At 39.6% G+C, this 26,468-nt stretch overlaps 2 protein-coding genes across 4 annotated transcripts in view; one reads left to right on the top strand and one right to left on the bottom strand.

Annotated features, from left to right (window-relative positions):
- Positions 1-16,746, top strand: part of col2a1a (collagen, type II, alpha 1a) — a 28,845-nt gene extending 12,099 nt beyond the window's left edge. For both annotated transcript variants that reach the window (XM_084720645.1, XM_084720644.1), the window contains 28 exons: positions 403-501; positions 754-807; positions 921-974; positions 1,070-1,123; positions 1,337-1,390; positions 2,704-2,748; positions 2,941-3,039; positions 3,902-4,009; positions 4,157-4,210; positions 4,345-4,398; positions 4,545-4,598; positions 6,094-6,147; positions 6,262-6,369; positions 6,506-6,559; positions 8,250-8,303; positions 8,388-8,549; positions 8,746-8,853; positions 9,495-9,602; positions 9,751-9,804; positions 9,927-10,034; positions 10,131-10,184; positions 11,095-11,202; positions 11,307-11,360; positions 12,754-12,861; positions 12,996-13,284; positions 13,855-14,042; positions 14,148-14,390; positions 14,880-16,746. In XM_084720645.1, the coding sequence (XP_084576771.1) occupies positions 403-501; positions 754-807; positions 921-974; positions 1,070-1,123; positions 1,337-1,390; positions 2,704-2,748; positions 2,941-3,039; positions 3,902-4,009; positions 4,157-4,210; positions 4,345-4,398; positions 4,545-4,598; positions 6,094-6,147; positions 6,262-6,369; positions 6,506-6,559; positions 8,250-8,303; positions 8,388-8,549; positions 8,746-8,853; positions 9,495-9,602; positions 9,751-9,804; positions 9,927-10,034; positions 10,131-10,184; positions 11,095-11,202; positions 11,307-11,360; positions 12,754-12,861; positions 12,996-13,284; positions 13,855-14,042; positions 14,148-14,390; positions 14,880-15,026 (2,730 nt within the window). In that variant the 3' untranslated portion in view covers positions 15,027-16,746. The remainder of the gene's footprint in view (positions 1-402; positions 502-753; positions 808-920; positions 975-1,069; positions 1,124-1,336; positions 1,391-2,703; positions 2,749-2,940; positions 3,040-3,901; positions 4,010-4,156; positions 4,211-4,344; positions 4,399-4,544; positions 4,599-6,093; positions 6,148-6,261; positions 6,370-6,505; positions 6,560-8,249; positions 8,304-8,387; positions 8,550-8,745; positions 8,854-9,494; positions 9,603-9,750; positions 9,805-9,926; positions 10,035-10,130; positions 10,185-11,094; positions 11,203-11,306; positions 11,361-12,753; positions 12,862-12,995; positions 13,285-13,854; positions 14,043-14,147; positions 14,391-14,879) is intronic.
- A 1,570-nt stretch (positions 16,747-18,316) lies between these two features.
- Positions 18,317-25,542, bottom strand: aaas (achalasia, adrenocortical insufficiency, alacrimia). 2 transcript variants are annotated; one of them, XM_084720641.1, is made up of 17 exons: positions 25,384-25,542; positions 25,046-25,177; positions 24,653-24,780; positions 24,036-24,091; positions 23,836-23,927; positions 23,698-23,744; positions 23,106-23,204; positions 22,561-22,704; positions 21,570-21,690; positions 21,334-21,458; positions 20,959-21,019; positions 20,771-20,861; positions 19,730-19,826; positions 19,461-19,528; positions 19,283-19,364; positions 19,092-19,176; positions 18,317-18,560 (listed from the first exon to the last, which is right to left on the bottom strand). In XM_084720641.1, the coding sequence occupies exons 2-17, from the start codon at positions 25,154-25,156 to the stop codon at positions 18,405-18,407; spliced, it is 1,563 nt and encodes a 520-aa protein (XP_084576767.1). In that variant the 5' UTR covers positions 25,157-25,177; positions 25,384-25,542; the 3' UTR covers positions 18,317-18,404. The 2 variants fall into 2 exon arrangements, with proteins under 2 accessions (XP_084576767.1, XP_084576768.1); XM_084720642.1 differs by having other exon boundaries at positions 19,730-19,823.
- Positions 25,543-26,468: the final 926 nt, after the last annotated feature.

Genomic DNA, 26,468 nt, shown 5'->3' with positions numbered 1-26,468 from the left:
TTTGGATCTGCTTCATGATAATGTATTTTTCCTTGGCCCGTACTACATCCTGCAACCAACATCATTAAAATCGGGACAGTAGTTTTTCTGGAATCCTGCTGCTGTCAAAAATACCAAAACAAAAACATAATGTTGTTTGCAGAGGTAATGAAAGCCTTGCATTACAATGTATAATCCTTCAGTGTATAAGACTATACATTGTAGTGTGTGTAGTGCACAATTAACAGCTATCGTGACAGCTATTTAGACCAAAAGAACTTTTTTCTACATGCTGTTATTATAATCTTAATCTGTGCAAACATAGCATTATGATTAGCACCCAAGTTTCAACTTCCAAGTTAATATCTGAGTTATCTCTGGGTGTCTATGCTGTGCAGGATTTTTACCTTGTGCCTTTGACAGGGTGCTGCTGGTGAGGATGGTCGCCCCGGCCCACCTGGCCCTCAGGGAGCCCGTGGACAGCCAGGAGTGATGGGATTCCCCGGACCAAAAGGAGCCAATGTGAGTTTTTATAAAAGTAAAGTAGATACACTATAGCTGACTTCACAGTTACACACAACATGTTCATACAGTGCAATGAAAACCTGATAAAATACAGTTTAAATACATCCATGCCTAGATGGGACAAATGAGTGATACAAGGTTTCAGTAGCCAATTATCACTACTAGTACTACAACTGTCATTTACCTTGAAGCACTCCAAGCTTAAGAGATTTTTTTGTGGAATATTTACTGTGATTTCTCTTCTCCCAGGGTGAATCTGGAAAGCCAGGAGAGAAGGGACTTGTGGGTCGTACTGGTCTGAGAGTGAGTACATGTTCTATATAAATACTTTACATTCTTTCAAAATTCATGAATTGATTCATCATTTTCTGTCCCCATATCACTTTTTAATGATGTCAATACTCCTCTCTAAACAGGGTCTGCCTGGAAAAGATGGTGAGACTGGTCCTGCTGGACCTTCTGGCCCTGCTGTGAGTATTTCAGTGTCATTAAATGTTGTGAGATATTGTCCTACATCACCTGCTCTTTAACATCGACTGACCACTTGTTTGTGGCGCTATCATAGGGACCTGCTGGAGAGAGAGGAGAGCAAGGACAGCCTGGACCTTCTGGCTTCCAGGTGAGTTTGTTTTCTCATCAAACCCCAGATACACCCTGTCTGGAAAACAAAAAATAAATATAATGTTCATTCCCTAAAGCTTGAACATTAGTATATTAGTAGATGATCACAGAGTGATGTATTCAGGAAAACAGCAGACCTATGGATAATGATCTTGTCTATATATAGCCCTATAGATACCAATTAATTAATCCCTTTGCTGTTGTTGGACAGGGTCTGCCTGGACCATCTGGTGCCCCCGGAGAGGCTGGAAAACCAGGAGACCAGGTGAGTGTTTACCTGTTGCTTGGGATTTGTTGCATCAGTAGGTCTATCATTGTTGACAAACTCCTTCAGCCCTCCCAACACAAACTACAAGTGTTCTAGAGTGGAAAGACAGGCTAAAAACAGTCTCTGGTTCAAGATGATGAAAATAACTTGCAGCTTATTCAGTTAAGCGTCAGTCTAGTGACATCCACTTGTAAAAAAGCTTTCACAAGGTCCTGGTCGATATGTGACGCCCTTATGGCCAGACTGAATGAATGACCCTGTAATATTGTTTTATTCCAGCAAACCTCATTGATTTTCATTTTCTCTAAGATTACCCAATGAGATACGTTTCATTCCCATATTGATCACATTTTACCTCTCCCAAAAAGTGCAGTTCTTAAACCTTGAAAAGGATGGCAGAGGAAGTAAAAAATGTTCTGATGCATGTTTTATAATATAAACTGCTGTCCCAAAATAAAGAATTTAAAAAAAGCATCACCATTTGGTTCACTTGACAGCAATACTGCTCTTCATGTTCAGCAACAAGAAGAAGCCACTGGAATATCCCAATGCTAATGTTAGATGTTAACTGGCTGTTAAACACACTCATTAATCATATATATTTTTTTAAAACTTTCCCAGTAAATTTTAAGTTAAAATGGCTTGTCAATCCTGAAAACATACAAATGTAGATTGGGAATCACATCTTCTTCTAGTAGTTAATGTTTTGATCCTATGTTTAGTCTTTATTCTTGTTTTTTAATATTATTTCATTTTATATTTTGTTTCAGTCATTGTATATATATTGGCATTTAAATTATATCTTTATTAACTGCCTCATATGTTTTTGCTATTTATCTGAAGTGGCTGCCATAAGGATGCATTTTCCCTTTAGGATTATTAAGAAGAAAACATAATTTGCGAAAGTTTAAACATCTTGCTCAACTAAATCTATTCAGTTAAGATTTCTTACTTTCTCCACAGTTTTCCACAGCCTTTTCAAGTTAATCCTTAACTAAATTACTCTGCTGGGCGCAGACAGGAAATCAAACAAAAAGCTGAAAATCAGTGTATTTTATCAAGGTTAATAAGGACCTCTTGGCTCTACAGTTCTGTAAAAGCCTCTTTCTTTACCACAGAGCCCAGATTAATGACTTTCATTGTATTGCAACATTCAGTTAGAAGTTATACTAAATTTTAAGATTAACTGTCTTGGCTTTTCATACGAGGGCTAACAATAGAAGCTTAACAGAAGTTTTACAGTGCAACAGTCAGATGTGTTTAATTAATTAAAAAACAGGTATTAATCTGTGCCTTTTCTTGCTGTGCAGGGTGTTCCTGGAGAGGCTGGAGCTTCTGGTGCTGTTGGACCAAGAGTGAGTTTAAAGCTGTTCATTATCAATAATTTCAAAGCCTGTCACATGCATGATTAGTACTCCTAATTAAGTAATGGATTTCATACATGAAGACCTCGATTTTATCATCTTGATGCCCCACATGCTCCAACAAGCAGCGTCACCTCCTCGCATCACATACCTGAGCAAAAACCTATTTTTGTGTCCTAACAGGGTGAGCGTGGTTTCCCTGGTGAGAGGGGTGGTGCTGGACCTCAGGGTCTTCAGGGACCTCGTGGACTTCCTGGAACACCTGGATCTGATGGACCTAAGGTCAGTGGAAGACTTTAAGACAGATTTTGTGCTCAGATTCAAATTGTTGCTTATCTGCCTTTCTCAGTGAGCATCAGTGTTTATCAGGCTGTCCAACAGCAGCTCCTCCACATAAGTTTTAATCATTCACCGTGTCCAGTGGAAGAACTTGCCCAGAAATGAGTTGATTAGATTAATGTTTCTGATTCCAGAAGAACATATCCAAAGATATTAGCTCACTCTTGCTAAAATGACAAAAACAACAGGATGATTATCAATATTTTCTCAGCCACTTAAGATTTTCTTGATAGGATTCCCTGCTGGTTGACAGTGACAACAAGACTCCAAGAAGTTTAATGTGTTAATTTAATACTGAGGTTTTTGTAATGATTAAACAAGTAAGATACATCATGGTAATGAGTGAGCTTTAGATGGCAGGCAGATTTTGTTACCTTTTGAAAGAGCCAGACTGTTTCCCCCTTTTTCCAGTCTTTGTGCTAAGCTAAGCTAAGTTCATTGGCTGCAGACTGTAGCTTCATATTTACCGTACAGATGCAGGTACAGGTGTACAGGTGATCTTCTCAGTTAATATTCGGCAAGGGAACACATAAGCCTTTTTCCAAAAATCTCAGAATATTCCTTGAATTAATTAGGAAGACGTGATGAGGACCTTTCTGAGGCCTTCTTCATTTTTTTGAGAAATTATGACATATTTTACATGAATGAGTAAACTTTATTAGGATATATTTAAGGCTTTTCACAATATTTATAGAATAATGTTTTTATAAGAAGACACCCGTGACCAGCATGTTCTCACTCAGGCTCAATAAGTTCAGAGGAAACTACATGAAAGAACTGATCAGTTATTTTCCAATTAATTCAGGGAGCCATTGGACCAGCTGGTGCTGCTGGACCCCAGGGACCCCCCGGCCTGCAGGGTATGCCCGGAGAAAGAGGAACCGGTGGCATCCCAGGACCCAAGGGAGACAGAGTGAGTAACAGATTCTTATAGAGGACTCTATTTTAATATTATGAATTATTTAATGAGCAAGATGGTGCATTTAATAGCACAAATGCCATGACCAGAGGCCTTGTAGTTTTGTGTATGATTAACACAGCCGTCCTCTTTGTCCAACAGGGTGACAACGGACAGAAGGGACCTGAGGGAGCTCCTGGAAAGGATGGTGCCAGAGTGAGTTCAGAATAAATCCCTGGTCTTTTTTTAATCATCATCAAACAAAAAAATAGCATTAAATCACATCCAGACCCTATCCTCTATAACGTCCTGTCTCCTCTCTTCTCTCCATCCATCTTCTTTTCTCTCAGGGTTTGACTGGTCCCATTGGTCCTCCTGGCCCAGCTGGACCCAACGGCGCCAAGGTGAGAATAACAGTGTCACCTTTTGGATTGTTAATGAACAGGAGCCAATTTCACTTACAATAAACTACTGTGTTTGTGTGTATTGACATTCATAATGTACATTTGTTATTTTGGTTGGTTTGACTGACTGATTCTCTCCTATCCAGGGTGAGACTGGACCTGGTGGCCCTACTGGTGCTTCTGGTGCTCGTGGTGCTCCTGTAAGTACTTACTTTTTTTGTCATAATGCACATGATGCAGTGTATACCAGAGCTGATCTGCTGATGTGTGTCTGGAACATGAAATGCTGAAGCCCCCTCTTAATGAAATATTATCAGCGGACAGAGGAGTGTGCATAATCTAGTTTGTGCTGGGGCAAAAAATTATTTGCACTCTGATCTATGCTCTGTGTTACTTCCAAACAAGTGTAGTAGGATCACCACGCAGAATGTCTACAGTATAGAGACACTACTGGTGTCTATTAAACTCAAATTGGATAGGACTGAGTCCTTCCTTCATAATTTTGACCTAAAAAGATGTCTTGCTGTTTAACTGTAAAAAAAAACTGTCCTATAGTGAGGTAAAGAGGACTTGACTAAATACTGAATAAAATAAAATAAATGCCAGGGATAGAAATAATGTAAAAAAAAAACAACAAAAAAAAAAACAATGAATAAAACTTAAAAACTTAGGCTATATCATCCCTCCAAATTAATTGGCAGATTGAAAAGATTCGTCCTTCATTTCCTTTTAAACATACCGAGAGAACTTTCCATTCTAATATGCTGGGGTAGTGAGTCCCACAGGGGCATGAAAACAGAAGGCGCTCTCACTGGTACTTTAATGGGACGTATGAGGAACATTTAAAAGAGAAGTGAGGAGGAGGTGATCCAGCTGGAGCATAAAATTAAAGAAGATCTCTGATGTAGGGAAGAACAAGCTCATTTTGAGCTTTATAAACAAGTAAAAGAACTTAATTCAGTTCTTAAAGATACAGGTAGCCAGTGCAGCGACCTTGAGCAGTGGAGTAATGTGACCCATTTTCCTTGTTTAAGTCATGGGACTCTGGACTAGCTGTAGTTTTTAATAGACTTTTTAGTTAATTCAGTAAAAAGGAATAGCAATAATCTTACATGGCTTATAAACAAAAACCCCAAAACATGAAAGAGTATTTCAGCATCTTTTGGTGTTTAAAAAAAGGGACTGACTTTGGTGATATTCCTAAGATAAAAAAGCATGATTTAACGACCTTGTTAAAATGAAAATCAAAATTTAAGTCAAAGCCTAAAATCACTCCTAATATGTAATGTTATTTCTTTAATCTGTCCACTAAGGCCACCAAGCATCACAGTTTTTTCTTGCTGTTTGGATCCTCTTAAAAGAATCTCAGTTTTTGCATTTGGGGTCATTTGACAAGACAGAAATATCATATCATCAGCATAAAAATGGTAATTGACATGGTGATAGTTAATGTTATGTAAACTAAATGGGCCTAAGAATGCTTCCTTGAGGAATACCATATTCAATACTATGAGTCACATAAGCAGGCTATCAGTTACCATTTAATATTATTGTAAGAGTCTTCTATTTTCTTAACAAATAAAGGCCAATAAACACAGTGCTGAAGAATATTATTTTTAATTACTGATAATAAAAACAGTATCAATAGCACACCTCAGCTTCCCCTGACCGATAGTCTCTTGTGTCCTCTTGCAGGGTGACCGTGGTGAGGCCGGTCCTCCTGGACCTGCTGGCTTTGCTGGACCTCCTGTAAGTAAACTCACCACAATAGATTTTGTTCAAATGAAGCAACTGAATATTTTATTTATCCTTTACATTCATCAACATTTTACTGATATTACTGTTTCTTTTTAAATTATCCAGGGTGCAGATGGTCAGCCTGGTGCCAAGGGAGAGGTTGGTGAGGGTGGACAGAAGGGAGAAGGTGGTGCTCCTGGACCTCAGGGACCATCTGGGGCTCCTGGACCTGTGGTGAGTATCTGACCTAAAAACAAAGTCCTGAAACCAAGTCTGTGTATTGTAGGTCACAGGTTCTGGATCTTAACAGTGCTTTAACGTCACTCTTGTGTAAATATCAACATGGTTAATTGTGTTTCCTCTTTTTCAGGGACCCACTGGTGTAACTGGACCTAAAGGAGCTCGTGGTGCTCAGGGAGCTCCTGTAAGTGTCTCTTGTTTTTACTAAAATCCATCACACAATACTTCTGCTGAATGCAGATACAGACTATATGTGTCACATGACATATAGAGCACATTTCAGAGTTCTGGACCTTGTTGCTCTACTATTTCATGTCAAAATGGTTGCTGTGAATGTGTGAAAAGGGTCTACTGAAAATGAATCGGCAAATATTTTGCTAATCCATCAGTCATTTAAATGATTTTTCAAGCAAAAACAAAATCAGACATTAATTCCAACTTCTCAGTTCTAAGGCTTTGCTGTTGGGGTATTGTTGGTCAGACAAATCAAGCCAATTCAAAGCGTAACAGGCAATTTACACATAACAATATCATGGGTAGCTAAGTTTGATATAATATATCCTGCCAATCAAATTGTTAGGGAAGACAGTCATGTCAACAAAAGCCAATTTACATTAAAAATGCTTTACAGAGTGCTGCATGGTTGAATCATGTATTTATGTAGGCCAACTCAGAGATAAGCATCTCTTTTGTTCCCTCGACCAAGAGCCAACAAGATTTTTATTTTTTTTTTTGGAAATTTTCACAAATGAACAACACTTTCATGATTTTTGAGGTGTGAATGCCGTTGCCTGAAGGAACAAAAAGGTTAGGCTATAAATGAGCTACACCATGGTCACATGACTTTATAAAGTGACTAATGTTCGACATGGTGATGTTTAATGTCCCCAACAACCACTGTTGTCTCTTTTAGCCAATTGTTAGCTGCCTTTTCTTTAATAGAAGCTTCAAAGTTAACAAGTAGGGTATTAACTGGCACATTTGAAGTTATAGAAAAAAAAATGACACAGACCTTATTTCAGGCATCTACCAAAACCCTGTTAAAAAAAAAAAACATTGACTTTGAAATGAGGGAACCGGAGGTGCTCATATTTCCGAGTTTTAGGACCCATTCTTGCAGCAAGTAATTAATCTTTTCACACAACATGCACGATATTAAGGGTAGCTAAGTTGGATTTAATACACACAACATGCAGAATTGTTAGGCAAGTCAGTCATGTCAAAGGCCAATTGACATAAAAAAAAAAAGATGATTTTGACCAATTTAAACATATCGATAGTGCTAGCCTTCATAACTTATAGTGAAGTGAGCTCCAACAGTAAGGAGCACAGCAGGGATGTGAATGAATCAGCCCATGTGTGTTTGGCCTGATTCAAGTCAGTAAGTTATTTGTATGACTTAGTATTGCTTATTGTACAAAGTGTCATTGAGCTTTACAGACCCACAGCAGCAGCAGTTTCTGACTCATCCTAATCTCTCACGTAAGATGAGGAAAAAAGAGAAAAACCCAAAGGGAAAATGTCAGATAAATACAGCTCTAGTCTATATTGGCAGCATAACAGGTCTTTTCCACAGCAGACATTTTGACTTGTCATAGTAGGAAAAGAAAACAGCTGTTACTGATAGCATTATAGTGAACCAACATGCACAAACCATCGTGTATTACCTTGGTGTATTCACACACAGCGAGATGTTTGGTCTTAGAACAGACCACAGTGAATTCAGATAAATAATTTATATTTGCTGAATCCTTCCTAATGATCTCATAACATCCTCATACACATTAGTTATTGATGACAGTGAGATAAATAAATCACACAGGTCAACAGGTTGGCTTTGTTAATGTTTACTGAACTTTTCTTCTCTTTGACAGGGTGCTACTGGTTTCCCTGGTGCTGCTGGCAGAGTTGGACCTCCTGGCCCCAATGTGAGTGTTTCATCAATAACAACAACAGAGTAAATCTAAAATGAAATGATTTACCCACTGACATTCTCTCTCTTTCCATCACAGGGTAACCCTGGTGCTTCTGGTCCTGCTGGAGCTCCTGGTAAAGACGGACCAAAGGGTGCTCGCGGTGATGCAGGACCCACGGGAAGACAGGGAGACGCTGGACTTCGTGGACCTCCTGGCGCACAGGGAGAGAAGGGAGAGGCTGGAGAGGATGGACCACCTGTGAGTCTGACTTTGCACCTCACATGTACCCACAAGTGACACTGGAGTCCTGCTCTGAGACAAATTTCAGCTCAAAATTCAGAAGCAAACTGAATGAAAACTGACATGAGAAATTGGTGTGTACACTTTGAATTCAGCCTGGTAAAGCTAAATGAGAACATTTTATGACTCAGTCTTCTCTTTCTTGACTATGTAGGGTCCCGATGGACCTTCAGGTCCTCAGGGTCTGGCTGGATCTCGTGGTATTGTTGGTTTGCCTGGTCAGCGTGGAGAGAGAGGTTTCCCTGGTCTCCCTGGACCTTCTGTAAGTGTTGTCATCAATATATGTTATGTATTTTCAATATATATGACCATGTTTGTTTCCACTTGACAGCTTTGCTTTATCTGTTGGAAAGTAAGTAGATTCACAGATAAAAAATATATAATTTACTAATTATTTTCTCATCCACATTTCCTATTTGTATTTCTATAAAAACATAATAAATGGGAGCAGTTTTTATGAGTTTTCCCCACTCCATATGTGTTGTCAAGAAAGTAGCTGCCAGTTTCTAAGGAAATCTGTCCTGGGGACATAATAGTCATTTTTCAACTGCAAATGTCTTAAGATTGTCACCATTAAATATCTGGTGCAGATAAGCCAGTACATGATATGACCATTTCATAAAAGCTGATATCTAAACAATGCTGTAAATGATGAGATTAAGTTCAGTAGTCCAAAAACTGACTGTATTTTATTCTAGATTTTTGTCAGACCAGATCAAATCTGTTTGACATCTTGACACACCTCAATGTTTTATAAATTCACACAATTATATCAGATAGGTCTTCATCTTACTTAGACTTCCTGTTGTTATTAACAGAGTATGATCATGAGTTTGAAAACAGCATGATTCTTAGTTGAAATGAGATTCTGAAATGTAATAATAATATTTCCATTGTGTTTAGGGAGAACCTGGTAAACAAGGAGCTTCTGGCTCTGCTGGTGATCGTGGACCTCCTGGACCTGTGGGACCCCCTGGACTTACTGGACCTGCTGGAGAGACCGGAAGAGAGGTCAGAACTACATAACAATAAAAATAATAATGACAACAACAAAATGTTACAAATCACAATGTCAGGTCACCTTTATGAAATACTGTCATCTTTTTGTATCAAGTCAAATGCAGCCGTATCATTAAAAACATGTGTTTGTGTATGTCAGGGTACCCCTGGTGCCGATGGACCTCCTGGTAGGGATGGAGCTACTGGAGTCAAGGTGAGAGGCTTCAGCCCCACATAAAAATCTGACATTAGTTCAACAAATCACATGGTTTGACAAAAATCTATCAGATCAGAAACTGTAGTTCTCCTGAGTCCTCACTTTTTGACCTCCTGTAGGGAGAGCGTGGTAACACTGGCCCTGCTGGTGCCCCTGGAGCTCCCGGTCCCCCTGGTTCGCCCGGACCTGTCGGACCTCTCGGCAAGCAGGGAGACAGAGGAGAGGCTGTAAGTGACACAACACAAAAGTCACCGTGTTCAGGCACTGATCCATTTTTTTGTCCGTGTATGAGGAAGCACCCACGTAATTGTTTCTTTCTTTAGGGTGCTCAAGGACCTGCAGGACCCCCTGGACCCGGCGGAGCTAGAGGAATGGCTGTGAGTATCATCTCTAACTGCAACAGTTTAATTTTTTCTTATTATTATTTATTATCACACAATAATGTTCTGGTTTATTGCTGACTCCTCACTCCTCTTAACCAGCTGGTTGGAGCTGCAAGTCATCAACAACTACTAGGCTAAAAACAAGGCTTACCTAATCTGTTTCAGGCCACATTTTGGCCATCATCATTGTTCAAAAACTGCCATCCATGAAAAGAATTTTGAAGAATTACTAGTTTCTAATTACTAGTTTCACGATAAACCATGATGAAATTGCAGCTGGTTAGTATTTTAAATTTCAACTATCATTTGAACCGTGTTTGATTACTACGCTTTGGGAACTTACAGTAAATACTGTCTGGCATCTGAGAGGTTTTGAAAGTAAAATCTTTCAAAAAATTTTCAGATCGGCTCATAAGCAAATGAGAGATGCAGACTTCAGTAAAAAAAAAAAAAGTACTGTACTCACTTAATTCTGAACCAATTTTGATTAAATTAGGTTTGTTGTAAATGTGAAACATTGAACATGATAGGTGTTTTATATTATTTTGATGTAAAACTGCCTGGTTGCTTATAATGTTCTATGTAATAATAAAAGGTTTGATGGGAATAAAAAATGTTGTAAATAAATAACAATGTTTAAATTGGGAACCCAATATGCTCAGTTACAATACCATTAGACTATTCTATACAGAATCTAGATAAGAAACCTTATACTGTACTGTACAAAAAGCATTATTCAAAACTAAATCTCCACTGGTTGTATCTGATAGTTGTAGTGGCATTGCAGTAGGTGCTTCACCATCTGTTGCCTGTCAGTGATCTGCACTCTGGTGTGACCTCTTCTAGTTTCACTTGCTGCACATATGCAGCTTGCATTTCAATACATGTCAAATCTTTACTCCAGGGACCTCAAGGACCTCGTGGAGACAAGGGAGAGGCTGGTGAGACTGGCGAGAGGGGACAGAAGGGTCACCGTGGATTCACCGGTCTGCAGGGTCTTCCCGGACCTCCTGTGAGTAATCCAGATCTAATAGTTCATCCCTGCAGGACCACTTTTCATTTTTCTCCCCTTCATCTGTCTGGTCTCTACAATCTAATCTGTCCTCGTCCTGACAGGGTCCCGCTGGAGACTCTGGATCTTCCGGACCTGCTGGACCGAGCGGAGCTAAGGTGAGAAAACTGAGCAAAGGCAAAAAAAGAAAAAGAAAGAAAAAGAAGAAAAAACTCTTATTACATTTCCATCCTGCAGTTCTAACAGCCAAGATATGTGAAGGTAATGAAGGGCACAGGTTAGTCTCTTTGTAATTCTCCAATCACCTGACGAAGACAGGGACAGGAAAGGCCACGTTCTTTAATTACCCACCGCTGTGATAAGATGGGCAGCTGAGGCATTTTGTAATTACTCTCTGCGAGGAAAAAGAGGCAGACAGACAGGGGGGACCGCGATTGGTAAAACCACTCCTGCTGAGATCGGAAATGGACTTCAATATCTCTTCTAGATTAGCTGAGCACAGGGCACGATAAGAAAAATGAAGGGAAATGTCACCATACAAATCAACTTCATGCATAATAAGGCAAAGGGTCTGGAGGTGATTGGGGTAATGGGGAGAAACTGCTGGCACATTTGAATTTCTTTATCAGATTTTTTTTCTTCTTATCCAAACTGCAGGATGAATCTTAAAAAAATAACCAGTATAACTCTACCCTTCGAAAAGACAGAATAAGTTCAGTAAATGAAGTAGTCATGTTTCATATTTACACAGTCATTTTAGCAGAGATGGCCGCAAATACATCAGAAAGTATCTTGTTAAAAATGACAAATACTGACTCATCAAATGTATCAAAACTACAAATACTGGTTTGAGAAAATGTATTTATTTAAAATACAAGTAATTTGTACTTTCAGAATAGAAAAATTCTTTCAGATGACTGTAATGGTCAGGGGCAGGGTATTTAAGACATCTCTTTTTCATGACCAATAAATATAAGTGCAGTGGAGCAAGTCAGTATCCAAAGTCTCTTTACATGCAACTGATTGAACAAATGCAAAACGGACAAAACAGCAGCATCAGAGGTCAACCATAAAAAGATCCCAGAGTCAAACCTTTATCTTAGAGGAAATTTGCACCAAACACCAAAACAGCTTCTTTCCTGAAGCTACTGAGGTCACGAGAAACACCAATGATATACCACAGTTCACGGTGAACTTGTTACTGGATCCTACAGGACAAATGATTCACTTTAACTTGGCCAATGATTTTGCAAATTTCTAAATAAATTAACAGTTTCTTCTACAGTTTAAACCTGTAGATATAATGTGTCTTATTTCACAATAAAATTACATATTCAATAATGTTTTTTAAGTATTTTTTTAAACACACAAATACAAGCTCTGAAACTATTTTGTTACAGATTATGTATTATTGTTTTCTGCCCAGCAAAATACAAATGACAGATTCTCTAAAGTAAATTAATGTCTTTTAAATACACTCAATTAAAATACTGCCCATCTCTGCATGTTAGCATCCACTAGCCTTTACTTTAACAATCCATGTTTCTGTAGGGACCACCTGGACCTGCCGGACCTGCTGGCAAAGACGGATCAAATGGACTGGCTGGACCCATTGGACCCCCTGGACCTCGTGGACGTTCTGGAGAATCTGGCCCTCCCGTACGTAACGACCTCAAAATAAAATAAAATCCACAAGCACCACAAGCCTTTGCACTGTACTGTACTAGTGCTGTCTTGCTTCACCTGATTCTACACGCCCCCCTGATCCATTTCCTGCTTTCGCCCTCCTTCAGGGTCCTCCTGGTAACGCCGGACCTCCCGGTCCTCCTGGTCCTCCTGGCCCTGGCATCGACATGTCTGCCTTCGCCGGTCTGGGTCAGACTGAGAAGTCCCCCGATCCACTCAGGTACATGAGGGCTGATGAGGCCTCCAGCTCCCTGAGGCAGCACGATGTGGAGGTCGACTCCACACTCAAGTCCCTCAACAACCAGATCGAGAACCTGCGCAGCCCCGACGGCTCCCAGAAGAACCCTGCTCGCACCTGCAGAGACCTGAAACTGTGCCACCCTGAGTGGAAGAGCGGTAAGAAAGGAGAGAAAGCCTACTAATGTGTTCACTCTATGCCTTGCAAGTTTTAACGGCTCTCTTTTAGATATTTCTTTCTAAAATACTTAAAAACGCCCTTATTATATCCTGGGATGAAAAAGAGCTACTTCTAATCTCACTTTTTAAGTAATTACCTCAAAAAACACAGTTGTTGTTTACAGTCAATTTAGCAGTCAGCACACTGCTCACACAGTGCAGATAATTAATTTATGATTTCAGTTTCAAAATAAATGAAATGAAAGGGGGAAAATCTATATTATCGGTTGTTATAATACTGATTATATTGTAAAAATATTACTCAATGAACAGTATATATTTTTAAAAATAACTAAATGGGGAAGACAATCAGATTAAACACAAGGAGAAAATCAAGTGAAAGATACTGTAGGTTCTGTAAATGTTTTATATGGTAGCACACATGGCAGAGGCTGCTGCAGCTTTTTACTAATGGTGCACTGAAGACTCTGATTTATTTTTTTTTTGCCAAAGCTGTATTTAGTTTATCGGGCATCATTCCTCATTAACCCACTCTACGTATCTCTCCAGGTAACTACTGGGTTGATCCCAACATTGGCAGCACAGCGGACGCCATCAAGGTCTTCTGCAACATGGAGACCGGAGAGACCTGCGTCTACCCAAGCATCGCCAAGGTGCCACAGAAGAACTGGTGGACCAGCAAGAGCAAGGACCGCAAACACGTCTGGTTCGGAGAGACCATGAACGGAGGATTCCACGTGAGTGCACTTTTACAGATCATTTCTTTGTCTGTAAACTCATATTGAAGAGAGTTTATTAACAGTCCTTAATGTGAAAGCTAATAAATTCTTCTGATCGTACAGTTCAGCTATGCTCAGGATGGTCCTGCTGCCAATGCTGCCAGCGTCCAGCTGACCTTCTTGAGGCTTCTGTCCACTGAAGCGTCCCAGAACCTCACTTACCACTGCAAGAACAGCGTTGCCTACATGGACCAGGCCACAGGCAACCTGAAGAAGGCTTTGCTGCTGCAGGGCTCCAACGATGTGGAGATCCGTGCAGAGGGCAACAGTCGCTTCACATACAGCGTGTTGGAGGATGGCTGCAAGGTAGAATACAGACAGAAAAAAATCTTCTCTATTTGACTGGGTTGCACCAATAGAATCTAATATTAACTCAGATCAGAGTTTAGCAAAACTGGGATTAAAATAAATAAATCAAAATTTTAAATGATCTCTGTAAAATAAAATAAAAAATTATTTGAGCGCTGTCACGACCTAGAGAGTATAAAATATTTTTTTGCAAGCTAGATAAAACATTAACAAAATATTACATTGTTTGTTACCTACAAAAAAAACACTGTTAACTAGCTATCTAAAGGTTAACAAAATGTTACATTATCTGTAAGCTTGCTAATAAAGTTAAAACAATGGCTTAAATTTAATCTTTCTTAATTTTAAGCTAGTTTGGTGTAACATAATTTAAAGATAAACTATGATTCGACTTTGTTGGTGCAGCACAGGCTTTAAGTTTTGTATTGATTTTATTGTTTCATAAGACGGCTGTTATTAACACATTTCTCTTCTCACCACCAACAGAAACACACAGGCCGGTGGGGCAAGACTGTCTTCGAGTACAAAACACAGAAAACCTCCCGTCTGCCAATCGTGGACATTGCTCCTATGGACATCGGAGGAGCGGATCAGGAGTTCGGAGTGGATGTAGGCGCAGTCTGCTTCTTGTAAAGTGGAATATCACGATGGCCCCCCAAAAAACACAGGAAATAAATAAACTCAACCATGAAAACACTTACACATACACACTTCCACAATAAAGAAGACTGGAAATTATAAAAGAAAATTGATACTTTTTCTCTCACGAACGAAGTGCTCTCCAAGTTGTACTCCCTGGATGTTAGCACTGAAGGGCACCGGCAATATCTGTACATCACACCACCAGCATTCTCTGTCAACCCGCCTTCCTGAGATCCAGTCATGTTTCCCATGGCCCACTGTTGACGGGAATGAGTCAGAGCCAGGAGGAAGAGGGACCAAGCGAACAAGTTACGGAGAACAGAAACATGACTTGATGTCACTTATTTATTGTCTAACCTGAATGGGCAGAGTTGAGGTAGGACTGGACGGGTTCGCTTTGTAAGTAAGACAAGAAGCCCCCCCCCCCCTTTCCACTACAGAACAGCCGCACAGCCTCTGTCCCAGTCCTACTCCAGCTCCCTCCCTGTTTCCCTCCTGACACACCAATATTTGAATCAGTGTAGACAAAAATAAATATTCTCAGTAAGTAAAATCCAGGTGCTCCAGGCCTGTCCATCGCAAGCAGGAGCAAAGCCTTTACTGTGTATTATAAATCCTTGGTTCTATTGTTGTAAAAGTCTGTGTTTATAAACAACCAGATGGTTTTATATATATTTCCACATTATGTGTGTACATGTGTCTATATGCACACCAACACTTTTTGGAAAGTGAGGTTACATTTGGGATGTGTGTTTCGATGTCCTGTACCCCTTGACTGCCCATCAGAAGAAGGCCCAGTTCTCATCCAAATTAAGGTGTTTTGAGGGTAGAATTTGTTTTGCTTTTGTTATTGTAGTCATCCAGATTGTTTAAAGCTACCTCACGCTGAAAAACAAAGTGAAAATGTCGAGTTTAAAATCTGAGCTGACCAACAATTTAGCTTTCAGGTGGATCTGGGGCTGAACGGCCAATCTTTGCTTTGGGTTGCTCTCTCTTCAGAAGGTGCTACTAGTTCTGTAATTCCACCAAAACGCCGCCCCCCCCTTTCCCCTCAACCCCCCCCCCCCAACCCTAATTCCCACTAGCCTCACACCACACACTCACACTCCACCCTGGAGGAGGAGGGGTGCAGTCGGGTCAAGACAGGGGAGACAGGGGCTACTTTAGAGGCCTCCTCTGGAGTCTGAATGCAGGGCTCCGAGGACGGTCGCTCAAAACAAAAACAACCAGGGTGGGTTGTCTCTGTGTGTGTGAGGGCGTGTACATTTTTTGAATTAATTTTATTATGATCATTTTTGTTTTTATTTTGTTACACTTCTAATTGATGTAAATTGGAAAATAAAAGGAAAACCGAATTAAGAATGAAGTTGATTTTTAATTGAGTTTTGAATAAAAACAGAAATGGCGTGGGGACGTATTTCTTCTTTCAACAGAACCGTTCATGTGTGCTTAAATGTTTTTTTTTTTTTTGCTTTGTTATACTTGTATTTCATGAGGTCAGTTACTCTTAACTGTGAGTGCATCTGTGTGTGTGAGAGTGTGTGAGAGCTCAAGACTGTGATGCAAGTGTGTGTCTTGATATGAGAGAACAAAAGGAACAAAAGTACTGTATTCTTTGTGCGGTTTCAGGGTGGGGCTGGGCGTAGTTGGCTCCTGTCTGTCTGGACTAATAGGCTTACATAAATAAAGAACATTTTTGACTGGAATGAAATATTTTGTAGAGTAACATTAATGATGCAGCTGCATCACTGTCTGTACTGTGGCCAGCTTCAGCTTCCTCTCCGGTCTGTCCTGAGTAATAAAAGCTTGACTTAAGCCCTCACAGTGATATATTTTTATTTAAAATAAAATGTACCATTAGAGAGCCAAACATTGTACATTTTAATTAACTAAAGACCTGCTTTACATTTCATACATAATTATGCATAGAGAAAAAAACAGCGTATTGTATCAAACTTGGTTGAGGTACTGGAGCTACAGAGCATCAAACAGAATGAAAAAAATCTGCAAAAATATTTTTAATTGTTTGAATTAGGAAACACATTCATGCCTTGAAGATGGTCTTTGACCAAAATATTGCTTGTGAAAAAGATTTTTGCACAATTTTGAGAGCGTGGATTCTTTTTCTTTTCATTCAGATTCATAAGATAAAAATATGACTGACTAAAATATACTAGTTATTCTATATGTGATAACACAAAAATAAAAAGTATTTTTAAAGACTGGAAAAGAAAACATAAGATCACACCGGAAGGGGAACTCTGCTGATTTTGCAAGGAGGCTGACAAATTGCCTGAAGTGACATCACTTGAGTCAGTGTTGGTTGGTCTGTGGGTGCAAATTTACAAAGACGTGAGCTTACCAGACCTCTCTGGACAGATCTTCATCTCCATGGGTGGGTGATGGCTTGGGGACTGCCCATTGTTTCGAAAACCCAGTAATCCTAAAAAAAAAAAGCCCTGTTGGGCCAGAATCTGATTTGTATGACAGCCAGTTATCTTGAAAACAATCACCTGTCGCCCCCAAAACACATTCATTTTAGTTCTGTGACTGCTGGCTCTGTCCAAGGTGCTGAACTGGCTGAGATTCACCCTTAATAGGTGATCTTCCTGCTTCCTGGACACACATCTCCAACTGAACAACAGCCAAGTTGCACTGTGGGTAATGTAGGCACCGTGCTTTGACGAGGAAGAATAATGTGTGGAAAAAAAAAAAACACTGGCTGTGTACCAAATCCATACAACATACCAGTTCTATACAGTGTCATAGTTTATTATTTTAGCAGTAAGTGTACAAAAGTGAGCATATTTCACCACTGATAGATGTTATTGATTGATGACAATACGAGGGATGTTGGTTGTCAATCAAACTGCAGCTTTGGAAAGCTGCTCCCAATTAAACTTCACAAAGAGACATGAAAATGCATTTCCTAAGATTGAATACTTTTAGTTTTACAAATGTTTTGGAGCTTTTTCACTACCACCCACATTCTAATTTAATTGTTTCCAGCTGTGAGTAGCTCCTCTATTCCCTCCAGAAAAGCAAGCTGGTTTGCATACTGGAAAATGCAACCAGTTACAGGACATCCTGGTGTTTCTGGTATACTGCATTTGATATACTATGTAAAGCTTCACAATGTACTTTAAGAGTAATACTCAATCAATTAAGTAATCTCTTACTTTAAAGGGTAAACGTTTCAGCTCTGAAGCACAAAGTCCACATTTCAACATTATCTCATAAAGTTAGCTTAAATGTTTGACAAATCAGAAAACAAACAGGTGTCAGTATAGCAAGAATTTTCTACACGTTTATTGACAATCCATGATAACAACAGTGACTTGTGAGTGTGTGATGGTGTCTGAGGGTCGGTCAGGAGACGAGCTCTGTGAAAAGCGACTGATTGGCGAAGTCTGCGGGCCTCGTCTGAGGGCGTGGCAGAGATGGACTGCCGCTGAGGCCGAAATGTGGGGCGCCCGCGCTCAGGAAGTAGAAAGGCACGTGGGTAATTCTTCCACTGGACCAACACTGAGAACAGAGACAGAAAAGTTGCTTTGGAGCAGCCAGGGTGGTTCTTCATTTATCAGGGCTACTGCAGGGTTTGCAAAGGTTTATTTGACACCACACAGAATACAATTTATACCTGTTTTACAGTTGTAAAAGACAAAGTACGAAAGTATGATGGAAAACCAGAGGAGGCGATAAGGCCCAGAATGATTTATTACTGTACCACATTCTTTACAGTACTTCCCAGCAGTTTAAAACAATAATTCCAGATTATATTAATGTGAGCTGGACTGGGATAAGTGGCAGAAAATGATGGATGGATAAACCAAATAAAAACATTTATTCCACTGAAGTTGATTTAGGTTTTTGCTAAAATTGACACAGAACCAACATTACTGTCTACAGCAGCCAAGAGAAAATATTTTGACATTTAAATTTAAGGTTTTTTTGTGACTTGTAAACTGTAGATGCTTTTTCTGGCTGAAAACACCACACTATTTACTAAAACATAATATGAGAGAACAAATATTAAGTTTGTGGGGTAACACTGACCACAGTGAGCAGAGCTCCGTGCCGGAAATTTGGGTGGAACTGCATCAGGCGCGGCTCTGCGCCAGGCTCCCCCTGAACAAAACCACTAAGCAGAGAAACACAGAAAATATTCAGTACATGCAAATGGGATATGCAGTAGTACCATCCTGAGCTCTGCTAAAGCTACACAAATATCAAATGTAACCACACACCATGGCAAAAGCTCAAAAATAGGGTTGGTTCTTGTCTTAAACACGGCGATGATCGCAGGCTGGTTGGCTGCCTGTGGATCACCTGAGAGGACAGACAAAACAGACGAGTTATTAAAACTTATACCAATGAAATACTGGGTGGGTTCATTGGGATGAACAGGAGAAAAGTGAGAGCGACCTTTGAGAAGCACGGCGAGCCTCTCTCCCGTTGGGTCCCAGGCTAAAGACTGGATCTCCCCACCAACACTGTCAGACAGATGAGACAGAGGTGACACTGAGTGGCTGTAGTGTTACATACAGACAGGAAGTTAAGCAGCACTGAATACTGTCCGCCCGCCTCCGCCTGCCTGCTTTCTCTCTGGGTCTGTCTGGAAGCCCTGCTTATCACAGTTTTTGTTGTAGTTAAGATAAAAGACAGTGGATTAGAGGTTTCTTATACGCTCTTACATGATGTCGCCATCCGGTGTGTTAAAGGTTGTCTCTGATAGGTCAGCCACCACTGCTGCTGCCTGTGGCCCCTTTGATGTGCATGTAGGTACACCTGCTGAATCACAGCAACATCACATGGGTCAACTTCTTCACAAAATGCTACTTAAAGGGATAGTTCGGAATATTTGAAGTGAGGCTGTATGAGGTACTAATCCATTGTCAGTCGATTACACCCACCCCCAGTTTGGAGACACCGAAGGAGTCCCGGTATGCAAAGCTAAGCAATGTACTGCTGTGGACTGGGTCAGCAGTAGCACATATATTAGCCACAAAAAAAAAATCAATATCAGTTCAACTGTTTGCTATATTTATTAATATTTTTACCACTTTACCTTCCCTAAAGACGGCCTTTTCTGATGGGAAAGTGCCATTAAATAAACCAAATATCACTCTCTGCAAAGCCACCAAGCTCCTTAAGAAAAAATACTTATTTTAACCAGGGAGTTGATGGTTTACTGCGTTAATTATTGTATGCTATTATGAGACTTTGGTTTTTAAAAGATTTAGGCCACACAAAGAAACAAACTAACAAACCGATCGAGGCAGTGGTAGGCCAGCAACTTCCATCTTCTGCCAGGTAAAAAGAGTTTTTCCTCAAGGAGTTTGGTGGCTTTGGAAAGATCAATATTTGGCTCATATAAGGGTGCTTTGCATTAAAAAAAAAGTTGACAAGGAAAATATTCTAAAAATAACCTACACTTAAAAGTGATATTGATTTTTTTTCTTTTTTGGTGGACCTTTTATGTTTTGCTGCTGACCCTGTCTACAGCAGAACATTGCTTAACGTCGGTTCTGGTACTCCTCTCTACCATCGACTATAGCTAATACACTGACTGTGGATAAATACCTCTGACAACCACACATGAGTTATCAAAACTCTTCAATCACTTTTCCATCCATCATTAGAAGAAAACAATTAAAGCTGCAAATGAATTGTAAACCAGGCTGATACTGAGTATAAATATCTGGTTATTTAGTATAAAGACTGAGACAGATAACCTGGTGTGTCAGTGAAGGTCAGACCGTAGATGACCATCTCTCCCTCCACGGTGAAGAGAAGCCGCTTCCCATCTGGACTCCAGCAGCCAGACTGACCAAAACAAACAGATGATCGTGATGATTTAGTAAAAACATGATTTAGAGAATGTTTTGAACAATAACTTTGAAACCTCTTGACAAGTTTTCACCTGGCAGCGCCCTTTCACACATGGCCAGCGCTCGCACGTCCACATCCTGGTCTCCCAAACTCTGAAGAAAGAAACTTTACTTATCCGCATGTAAAAACTCCATTTTCTGCACACTTATTATCTCATAACACCTGCTAAACTCCAGACTACGCCACTAATCCCTTACATGATCATAAATATTCATGAGAGGTGAGGGGGTCTCTATTATAACACAGCAAGAGGCCACTGACTCGGCTCCACACACACTTATCATGATGGAGAAAATTTCACACATATTCACTGGAGGCTTTACATATTTTTACTTGAATGTGCTACTGAAGGTCTATAAGGAAGACATGCAGATTAGAAAATCTTATGAAACATTTGATCTGTAACCTGAACAGGGCAGACGGTGTAGAAGCCAGGAGGTGGCTGCCATCAGGGGACCAGGAAAGGAAGCTGACCCCGCCTCCTCCAACACGCTGAAGTGGCACACAGCTTTCTGAAGCTACATCCCAAACCTGAAGGTACAACAACGGACAACCTCAGCAACTCACTAAGAACTTCAGTCACTCTTTGAATCAGTTCTTGCCAGATGAATATCACTTTAAGTTGAAGCAGCTGCTTTGTACCATCATTGCGGTGTCCATAGGCGAGGCCGACACGAGGAGAGAACCATTTGGAGACCAGGCGATGGAAGTGACGGGAGAGTGACCGGGATGAGATAAAACCTGAGCACAACCAGATGAAGGCCTGGACGGGTTGGGAGGAAGAGGAGCAGAACTCAAGAAGAGAGTTTCAGGGTTTCTTCAGTATTCACACACTTCAATTCAATAATGGGAAGATATATAAATTTATTGTTGATCATGATTAAAAAAAAAAAAAAACAAACACTCAAGATAAAGTGATCTTGGTGAAAATCGGCAGAGTCATGAATATCTTTACCTGAGTGACATGACAAAGCTGTTCAGTTTGTCCTTTGTTTATTTCCTGATTTATTTTTAATTGCCACAAGGGGGAGCCCACATCTTTCCATTTAAAGCAAAATCTTACCTAAATCCCAAAATATTTAGCAGTTTTTAAGTTTTAAGTATATTTTTATGATTACTGGATGTAACAATATTATTAATATTATCATTATTACATTATTTTATTATTTGAAAATTGTAAAACATACATAACTCAAACAATTCATGCAAGGCTCTTTTTGCACATGCTTTTTTTTATTTTATTAAAGCACTTCAATTTAAAGCTTCTTATGGCCGATAATATGGCTTTTATTATTATTATTATTATTATTATTATTATTATTATTTATTAGAGCTTTTATCTTTAGAGTATTTTGCCTAAGAATTCAAATTAAATACTTTGACATAATCTGTCAAATCAAATATTAATATAGCCGGTGTTTATCAGAGATGATTTCATTACCAGAATAAATAATAATCCCTTTTAACAGACAATAATTTCTCTGCCCAGATATTTATCATGCATCCTTAAAACAAGTTAGAACTAGTGTTTTCAGCAGGTATGAAAAAATATTCAATATTCACTTTTTTAGGGAACTGAATTCAATGTCTTTACGACTTTTCAAGACGTGCAAACACACTGAAGTTGACGTACCTGGTTGACAGTGAACAGGGGTCCACATGCCAGACCAGTAAACAGTTTTGACAAGCGACAGCGAGGGCAGACGCACACAGCGGCTTCCACTGCACAGCTGCAACACTCCTCTGTAGACGGTGCTTCAGTGTAGGAGTCGTGGCGCTGAGAGACAGAGAACAAAAGGAGACTGAGCAGAGACAACAATACTGTCAAAGAATGACTGAGAGGTCAAAGAACAACGCTGCTCTGCGAGGCTGACATGAAGTCAGATCTGTAACCTGTCCTGGAGACATACAGCTCTGTTGTGATCAAGATCAGAGGTTCACTGTTGTCTGTCTACAGACTGGCACTGACTTTCTGAAACAGATAAACATTTACAGACAGTGTACTACAACTCTGCTGTTTTCAATTACTTCTGCTGTATTAGTGTCACTGTTGTTATCTTACACTGTAAAGCTTTAATCAGCTGTCATCTTTTTAATGACAATTGCATAGACCAGTATAGACTTTAGTCCCAGAGCTGTCTTGTTGGCATCAGTGTGCCTTTACTTAGAGCTTCGTACCTTTTGGGGTTGTAGATCTTAATGGAGTCGTCCAGCAGGGCTACAGCAAATTTATCTGTATGAGGATGCCAGGCAAAGGCTCGCACAACACAGTCAGACCTGTGAAAGCAAGAGGGATTTAAAGTAAAGGAAGTTCAGTGACCATTTAAGTGAAAAAATCTAAGATAAAACTTTCTTTTGTAATTATGTCTTTTAATTTTTATTGAAAATACAGCTTCAAGCCATTGCTTAAAATTAAATGTGAGCAAAAATGTAAAAGGTTTTAGCTGTCAATCTGATTATTTTCATTGTTTGGTTTATAAAACACTAAGAAAAGGCAGCAGAGCCTCACATCTGAGAGCCTGGCATTGTTAAATGTTTGACATTCGTGCTTGAAAAAAGGACTTAAATGATTAATTGTCAAAGTTGATGTGAATAAATTTCCTGATAGACAAAAGAGACTGTTCAGCTAAATACTGCAGCTCTGCAGCTATACAAACATTAAAAAACTGTCACCAAAAGCCTGTCACCAGCATGTCTGATCACCTGCAGCCTACTCAAAATAAAAAAAAAAAGAAAAAAATAAACTACAGCTTACACTGTTGGCACTCACCAGTTAAGCACCTGTGAAAACTCAGCGATCATGTCCTCGCTGCTCAACTGTGGAACGAACGACAAAGAGGTGATGTGCATTTTAACACATCACAAAACGCAATGCCAACAACATATTTAACCTTCAAGCCCAACTTACTGTGAGATGAGGAAACAGGGAGCCGTGAAAGGACGAGACCTTTTGGAGCAACGCCAGGGTACAACCAGAACTCACTGACAGCCATTTAGGCACTACAGGAGCACAACAGACAGGAAAGTTAATGTATACACACATCCGTGGATGTACAGGATGGTCATGACGTGATAAAGTGAAACAGAAGATTTTGGTGCCTCACGTACCCTCTGTGTGTGATTTGGTAATTTCATTGAGCAGCCCTGTGAAACCACCATCCCTCCTGAAATGGACACAGAAAAATTCCTTTAATGATAATTGTCTCTAACAGACGTGGGACACATTAGAGATATGACAGAAACTGTCAAAGTGGTATTACACCCAGTTTATTAGGTACAACTAGATAAAACCAATACAGTCTAATACAACATTCATGTAATAAATTCTGCTTTTATGATGGTTATAATGTTCATGTTTTAAACAGTTCTAAAGGGGTGTTGATTCAACTTTTTGATCATTTTGGAGGCTGCAGTTTGTGGTGCTGTTGAACTGCACTGCATTATATTGACAGATGTTTCAGCTATTTGCATCAGTGAGTGTAGGCTAAATAACAGAGACACTCTGTGTTATGCAATACAGTCCAACAGCACTATATCTCTCAAAATCATCATTTAAATCAACACCTCTCTGTCACAGTTTAGACAAAAACTGACCATTATAACCTTCATGAAGCTTGGATTTATTGCAGATCTGTTGTAGTAGGCTGTAAAAAATGACAATAGAGTGTATATTGTGTCTCACTGTATAATGTAATCCCCACATCTGATCGGTGTGTGTAACCTACCATGCGGCTGCACTCCTCATCCACAGAGTCTCAGAGTGGTCCAGGAAGGCTGCCTTGCTGCTGTTTTCTGTGCGACTGTGGAGCTTCAGAGACTCTCGAGGGAAATACAAACTCAGAGGACTGGACTCCTGCAGGAAAAACACAACCATGTAATGGATTTTTACTAGGCACAGCACAGATCAACGTTATTACAGTTAACTAAAACTAAACTCTAACTAGGTGTGAAAAAAGAAAAGTAATTGAAACAATATTGTGCACCTACAAAATTTTCACATTTAGTCAGTAGCTGATCTCACTAGAAACACGACCATTCTCATGTCCTTTGGTGCGACATTATTAGCTGTTTGTATGTTAAACAGGCTGTATAGTGACCACAGCAGCTTTGAGTCAGACCTGTTTGAGCTGGTCCTCGGTGGTTGTTCCTGACAGCAGCTCGTTGTTGGACTCACACAGAGTGGTCTGTCCGCAGGGCAGCGGAGGGGGAAACAGAGCCAGAGAGCACATCTTCTTCAACACGGTCAAACCCTGGAAACACACACACCATGGCTCAGTCAGGTAAACACGCCTCAACAGCTGACTGTAACGCTACACATGTGGACAAACATCTGGTTAGCTAACGGTTGAAGTTAGCGGTTAGCTAGCTGGCTCTAGCTAAGTTAACTACTTTGATGTCGGCGTGGTTTTGACAACAGGAACAGTTAACGTCACGTTTTCTGCGTCGTTGACATTACCTTGTAGTGTTTCCTATTTAGTGGGTCCGATTACCGCGCACTGTATTTCCAAACGACACAATAAAAGTAGGTTACATGCTACGTTGTTGTGACAATTTTCGTTCCTCACTTTGAGCCGGTCCCGCCGTGTCGACTACGGCAAGTCAGAGGGACAAAAAATAGCGAAGTTCAGCTTCAAAACACAAACCGAACAGAGCCGCGGTGCTGCCCTCTGCAGGACACTGCGTGACACTGCAGTCACACTAAAGCCAAACAAGCACCAACTTGTTGTTAGAGATAACTGAAAAACATGCATCATTTTCTTTAGCCTCTACATATCAACTTTTTAGATGGATTTTCACAGTAGTTTATCTCCACCATGTTCTGTGACATCTGGATGTTTTTTCTTTTAATATCATCTATTTATTAATAATTAACACCAGATTTTACTAGTCACCTCTTTGTAAATTTGTAAAACCTGTAAAATGTGAAATATCTATAATATACTAATATTTCTTTTGTTCTGACTTTATATGTTTATATTACTAACTGCATACAGAGACGCCATCCATAATGTCATTGTAATGGAGTACAATGACTTTTTGACTGACATTTTATTTCTGGTTTTAATCACTTTAATCCATCTCCTCTTTTTAGATTTTTTTCAGCTTATCTTTTGCTCTTAACCTCTCATATTTTCTGGCCTTTTTACTCCTCTATGACAGTAAACTGAGCTTTTGGACAGTGATTCAACATTTTTCACCCTTTTTTTGCATGTCATGAACCATACAACTAATTGATTAATCGTGAAAATGACTGACAAATTCATCAACAACAATAATAAATAAATAAACAAATAAAGCTGATAATACTACTACTACTACTAATACTAATACTACTAATACTACTACTACTACTAGAATAATAATAATAACAATATACCACGATTCATAACTTAGACTGGAGCTTTACAAGTGCTTCACAAGAGAAACAAATCAATAACGGGTATTAAAAAGAGGAGACAGAAAAAAATAATTAAGTCTTATTCTAAGATATAAAAAGCAATTAGATTTTTAAATAAAGATGGAAATAATTAAAACAAGATC

The sequence above is a fragment of the Lutjanus erythropterus genome, chromosome 6, assembly GCF_056507025.1.
Source record: "Lutjanus erythropterus isolate fLutEry1 chromosome 6, fLutEry1.hap2, whole genome shotgun sequence".
NCBI classification, from domain to species: domain Eukaryota; kingdom Metazoa; phylum Chordata; class Actinopteri; order Lutjaniformes; family Lutjanidae; genus Lutjanus; species Lutjanus erythropterus.
The sequence above is the reverse complement of the archived record's forward strand: the minus strand, read 5'-3'. Positions and strand labels throughout refer to the sequence as shown.

Bases quoted from the DNA above. Each gene is read 5' to 3' on its own strand.
- aaas (XM_084720641.1), bottom strand. From the start codon at position 25,156: ATGTGCTCTCTGGCTCTGTTTCCCCCTCCGCTGCCCTGCGGACAGACC. The intron at 23,928-24,035 runs GTACGTGAGGCA...GTGCTCCTGTAG, and splicing joins TACCAAATCACACACAGAGG to TGCCTAAATGGCTGTCAGTG. The intron at 23,205-23,697 runs GTGAGTGCCAAC...TTGCTTTCACAG, and splicing joins TTTTCACAGGTGCTTAACTG to GTCTGACTGTGTTGTGCGAG.